The sequence below is a fragment of the Rutilus rutilus genome (assembly GCF_951802725.1).
Source record: "Rutilus rutilus genome assembly, chromosome: 11".
Classification (NCBI taxonomy): Eukaryota; Metazoa; Chordata; class Actinopteri; order Cypriniformes; family Leuciscidae; genus Rutilus; species Rutilus rutilus.
This window is the reverse complement of record NC_140216.1, coordinates 186,501-192,500: the sequence shown is the minus strand read 5'-3', so window position 1 is coordinate 192,500 and position 6,000 is coordinate 186,501. Positions and strand designations below refer to the sequence as shown.

General features: G+C 45.0%; 1 protein-coding gene across 1 annotated transcript in view; it reads right to left on the bottom strand.

The window, feature by feature from the left end:
• Window positions 1-4,532, bottom strand: part of utp18 (UTP18 small subunit processome component) — a 16,090-nt gene extending 11,558 nt beyond the window's left edge. Inside the window, exons 1-4 of the mRNA XM_084423585.1 lie at window positions 3,982-4,532; window positions 2,944-3,065; window positions 2,703-2,798; window positions 362-426 (exon numbers count right to left, since the gene is read on the bottom strand). Coding sequence (XP_084279711.1) covers window positions 362-426; window positions 2,703-2,798; window positions 2,944-3,065; window positions 3,982-4,233 — 535 coding nt within the window. The 5' untranslated portion in view covers window positions 4,234-4,532. The remainder of the gene's footprint in view (window positions 1-361; window positions 427-2,702; window positions 2,799-2,943; window positions 3,066-3,981) is intronic.
• Between the last annotated feature and the right edge of the window lie 1,468 nt (window positions 4,533-6,000).

Genomic DNA, 6,000 nt, shown 5'->3' with positions numbered 1-6,000 from the left:
ATTTCCCACACGAGGCTGGCAGAGACACACACTGTACGATATTTAGAGCTGAATGAAAAGGGTTATGCATGAAATTATGAGTGAGTTATTTAGAATTTAAGTTGAAATAATGTGAGGAATGTACTTAAATGATTATTTATTGATTAAATCTAGTAATTCAAAGGTTAATAAAATAAAGTAACAAAAAATATCCCAAAAACATTGCATTAAAAAATAGAAAAAATATTATCAAAATTAAATAAAATAAGCGTTCTGGACAAAAGAAATGAAGTATGATTTCAGGGCTTCGGGAAAGACGTGTTCCGGACGGGAGTGACGGATGAGGGATAGTGACACACTCATAAACTGCAGGAGTAATGACCTTTCCTCAGGCGTCCGTGCTCCTGCTCCGCCCAGACCGGGGCGCCGCCCATCGCCTTCTGGAACCTGCACACACACACACACACACACTCACAGTGTTAAGCTCAGATCAGACTCATGGTTCATCAGTCATGATGTTGTGTGTAGGGATGCACGATGATAGCGGCACAACATCGGTATCGGCCGATAAAAGCTTTAAATGACCATCATCGGCTGATATGATCATTTCTGCCGTTGAGCCTTGCCGATAGGGTGGCGTGTTTCCTATGTGCACGTGATGACCGTGCATGAGGGCCAGCAACTTAACATGTGGAGGCATTTCGAGCATGGGCATCAGTCTGGTTTGAGATGTGCTGGGGACAGAGACGCATTTGCAAGTGCATTTTCATCTTCCACAGAGACCTCAAACAGAAGCACAAAGCCTTTCTAAGTGAATTTCGTTTTGTATTAATTGTATCTTAATTTTAATCAATGTTTCATCAACCAATTGCCTGGATTTAATAAATAATAAGTAAAGCAGATAATAGATAATAGATATCACGACACGGAGGCGCCGGCGATTGAACTGGAGCTAGTCTCATAAATGAAACGAAACTCAGCATAGTCTACTCGCCTCACAGACCTGAGAAATATATCTATTATCTACAGAACGCTTGAAATCATATTTTTAAACAGAACAATTCAAAACGAAAGAAAACTATGTAATCCGAAATGTGCATGTCTCTCTGGCGCGTTCACTACTGCGAGGATCGCGAGTCATCGTCAACTTCATCTTTGCAGCTGACACAGAAAACACTTGTTTATTAGTAAACAAGTAAAATGTCTCCTTGCTATATCTGACATATTCATACTTCATTCATTACTTTTGCGGTTCGTTGTGACTGCTTTTAGTTGCTTTATTGGCAGCGCCACCCTTACAGGTTACATGAACGGGTCGCCACTGCATCAGCACCGGAAACAGGGGAGCATTTGGTAGACCTGTTCAAGTAGATGATGTACATTTTTTATTTGAAAATGTATTTTTATTTATTTTACTCCTAAGGACTGAAGTTTGAAGTCTGACCTTAAAAATAAAATGTGGCACTGGCATATAATTTATTCTCCAAGTGAAATAATTTGCCTATTTTTCAGGGGTGAATGTCTGTCTACATTTGTAAAATTATACATTTATGGTAGAATCAAATGTTGTTTTGTTTGTCTTGTGTATTGCCTTATCTACAACACATGAGTGTAATACGGTAAAGGTAGTACAGGAGACAGACTTGGATTTCTCTTCAGTAAAATTAAAGTGTAAATATATCAGGGGGAAAATGTGTATATATATATATATCGGTATCGGCCAAAATTTGTTTGAAAATATCGGCATATCGAATATCGGCCAAAATGCAATATCGTGCATCCCTAGTTGTGTGTGTGTGTGTGTGTGTTTAGGGATTACTGTAGGGATCCCACAGTTTACCCATTGTTCCCGCTGATGCTTCACGTCTTATTGACTGTATCCACTTTTGTCTCCTTAAAGGCTGGCTTTTACGGTTCGGAAGTTTATACAATTGTATTTCTGGGTTATGCAGTTTGTTTGCTGTACACCTCGTCACACAGCAGCTTTTAGCCATTTTTCTGTCTTTTGTTCTAAGTCCTGAATGAGGAGGAGGCAGCCTCTCGCACTGCAGTCAGTGGAGGCCGCTGGACTGTCCCCCGGTGGGCACGGCCTTCAGATGAGGACACGTTGCGCTCCGTCTCTATGGCACTTATGAAGCAGAATAGTGGGTCATATGTCTAATGCTTTTTGAAAACTTAAGGCTTTCTTCTTCAGAAAACGAGTCGGACATCATCACATTTTTGTATACGTTTTTATTAGGGCTGGGCGATTTAAATCGTGAGATTGTTATGCGCATCTCGTCAGTAAAGCCGGTTCCTTGATTAGTAGTAAAGCCATCACCTGCTTTCAGATGGAGCGGCATTTACTACAAAGAGCCGTAGTTAACTGACAAGCTGAGCCATATCGCATTAATATCACGGACGTATCGCCACCGATTATTAATGCGATATGGCTCAGCTTGTCAGTTAACTACGGCTCTTTGTAGTAAATGCCGCTCCATCTGAAAGCAGGTGATGGCGATTTACTACTAATCAAGGAACCGGCTTTACTGACGAGATGCGCATAACAATCTCACGATTTAAATCGCCCAGCCCTAGTTTTTATTTATTTACATTAGTAAGCAGGACATCGTCTTTCCAAACATGATCTGCGCGAAAGAAGAAAAATGAATGCGTCTCTGTCCCCAGCACATCTCTATCCAAACTGACGCTCGTGTGTGTGTGTGTGTGTGTGTGTGACGTACTGATCTCTTAGTCTCTGCTGCAGCTTCTGCTTGGTCATCTTGGTCTCGGCTTCGCTCTTCTTCAAGTCTCTGCGGAACCGATGCGTCATGTCGATCCTGAAACACAAGATCTGGGATTTACTCCTGCAGAGGGTTAGGGTTAGTTAGGGCTAGGTAAGGGTTAGGGTTAGTTAGGGCTAGGTAACCCTAACCCTAAACTCAAGCATCATCTGGAGCGGATCATCATCAGCAGAGCTCTTACTCTTCCTCCAGCTCGTCCTCCTCATCCTCCCACACTGCTCTTCTTCTGTGGTGCTGACGCGCCTCGCTGTCCTCGGAGGAAACACTGCAGACCTCGTCATCCTCCAGTGGAGCCCTGCTGTCCTGCTCACACACACACACACATCAGCATCAGAGCACTTCACACACACACACACACACACACACACACACACACACAAATCAGCATCTAACCCTGCTGTCCTGTTCACACACACACACACATCAGCATCAGAGCACTTCACACACACACACACACACACATCAGCATCTAACCCTGCTGTCCTGCTCACACATATTATATAGCCTACACATATACTTCTATCTGAATGTTTAAGGGAGAGTGCTCTCACACACACACACACACACACACACACAGATCAGCATCACTCTTTAAGGGAGAGTGTTTATGTCAGATATCATGAGTCTCAAGTGTTAAAGTTCTGATGTGTGTCTCATAAACACGTCACGCATAATAATAACAACACAAGATCTAATAAAGCTTCAGACATGCACAGTGTGTGTGTTGTTGTACCGATGAAGTGTGTTGTTGTACCTGCGCGAGTGTGTGTGTGTGTGTGTGTGTGTGTGTGTGTGTGTGTGTGTGTGTGTGTGTGTGTGTGTGTGTGTTGTTGTTGTACCTGCGCGAGTGTGTATGTGTGTGTGTGTTGTTGTTGTCGTACCTGCGCGAGTGTGAGTGTGTGTGTGTGTGTGTGTGTGTGTGTGTGTGTGTGTGTGTGTTGTTGTTGTACCTGCGCGAGTGTGTATATGTGTGTGTGTTGTTGTTGTTGTTGTACCTGCGCGAGTGTGTGTGTGTGTGTGTGTTGTTGTTGTACCTGCGCGAGTGTGTGTGTTGTTGTTGTCGTACCTGCGCGAGTGTGTGTGTGTGTGTGTGTGTGTGTGTGTGTGTGTGTGTTGTTGTTGTACCTGCGCGAGTGTGTGTGTTGTTGTTGTCGTACCTGCGCGAGTGTGTGTGTGTGTGTGTGTGTGTGTGTGTGTGTGTGTGTTGTTGTTGTTGTACCTGCGCGAGTGTGTCCGCGAGCCGCTCCTCCGCGCCGAACACGAGCTCCTCCAGGCGCCTGACGGACGCGTCCTCCCCGCCGAGCGTCGCGCACAGCTCCGCGTGCCTCTGCTGTTTACCGCGCTCCTCCGACGCGCACAGCTCCGCGTGCCTCTGCTGTTTGCCGCGCTCCTCCGACGCGCTCGCGACGCTCAGCGGCCTCTTCGCCCGCTTCCTCTGGTTCCTAACGACAGGCGCTGGCGAATCCATCATGACACGCGCTAATACACTCCTTCAGTCAGTGCTGGAATACAGAGAACCTCGAGGACGCGACATGTGCGCTGCACTTCCGGTGAGAGAGAGAGAGAGAGAGAGAGAGAGAGAGAGAGAGAGAGAGAGAGAGAGAGAGAGAGGGAGTAACAGCGCCACCCGCTGGACAGGAGCTGGTAAAGTCACCATGAAATCCTGCCCTGCGTCTCAGTGGTCATACTATCCGTCCTAAACAGTGTGTGAGATTAAAATAAGTGTGTTCTAAAGCATAGTGTGTTGAAGAGAGTGTGCCAGAAGTCCCCGGAGGGTCTACTATTCCCGGTGGATTTTGGAGGTGTGGATCCGTGCTCACTATAGGCCTAATGTAGCCCCGCCCCTTCTCAGCGCAGGGCCGGTCTGTGTTACCACAGCGATCTTGCGGATTTATGAATGAACGGCTCGTTTTAAAATCTTCCCGGTCGGCTGACATTTGTTAAGACATCTGCTTTAAACATTACAGTCCTCATGATAACTTTCGTTCACTCTGCAATAAGTAAATCCACTTCCCCAGCGAATCACTCCTCGACAGCGATGCCACAGAGATATACACAGCGACCGCAACAACGGAAGTTCAAAGACAATATTCCAGAGATGCTGCGCGCTTTTCTCTGGCGCATGAGGGCTATAACAGCTAATATTACCCACAAGCCACTGCGCTTTGGAGGAGGATCCAGTTCAGAACTACAAACACAAGTAAAAAGTGTTCAGAAAACTACAAACATGGCGGATGTGCGCGACTGACGGTGAGAGATTTAGATGAAGGTTTGATTAATAAAAGTTTAACCTGATAAAAAAATATTTATGTAATGTTATCCGTGTTATATTTCATCTGCAATAGCACTGTAGATGTTTATAAAGATCCGTTTGGCCACTGACTTTTAAATGCATCATTATGAGGAGAGTCTCCGCAAGACCCGCGACTGCAGATCAACGTGATCCTGCATTTCTCTCCAAGACAGAAGGAAATTAATGAAATGTGGAGTTTAACTGTGTCAAGATGATTGACAGGTCAGTTTACAGTGTCAAGATGATTGACAGATCAACCGTTAAAGACACAGTTGTATGACGTGAGAGTTTTTCCCTAAGCTTGTCTACTTTTTCTTCACAGAAAGGCTTCATACTCTTAGGGCGCAGTATACGCAGGCGAATGCCCTTCCCTCGCGATACTAACTTCCCAACCAGATGGGCTGGATAGTATTCTGCATGTTCTGATCCAATCTGACCTCTGACCTGTAACCCTGCCTGAATCATAATCATAATAAGCTTTATAAATAAGCGTGACTGGACTCAGTCTCGGTCACTCGGTTATACAGTCAAACCAACATCCACTCACACACCTTCAGCACTCCTCACATCATCACAGTTTATTCACTATAGTTCAGAAAATGCTAATAAAACATGAGCAGAACTCAGAGTTATGAACTCAGCTGGTGTTTGACTGGTTTTGTCCGTCCTTCTGTTAGACTCTCACAGATATTATGTGTATGCTAGGAGATGTGTTTTAGTCTAGCTTTGAACTGACAGAGTGTGTCTGCTTCCCGGACAGGGTTAGGGAGACTGCTCCAGAGTTAGGGTGCTGAACAGGAGAAGGATCTGCCGCCAGCAGTCGGTTTAGATATTCTAGGTATTAGTTTAGAGATCGCAATAGACGTGAAGGACTATAATGCGTTAAGAGCTCGCTCAAGCACTGCGGAGATAAACCATTTAGTGCTTTGTAAGTAATCAGCAATA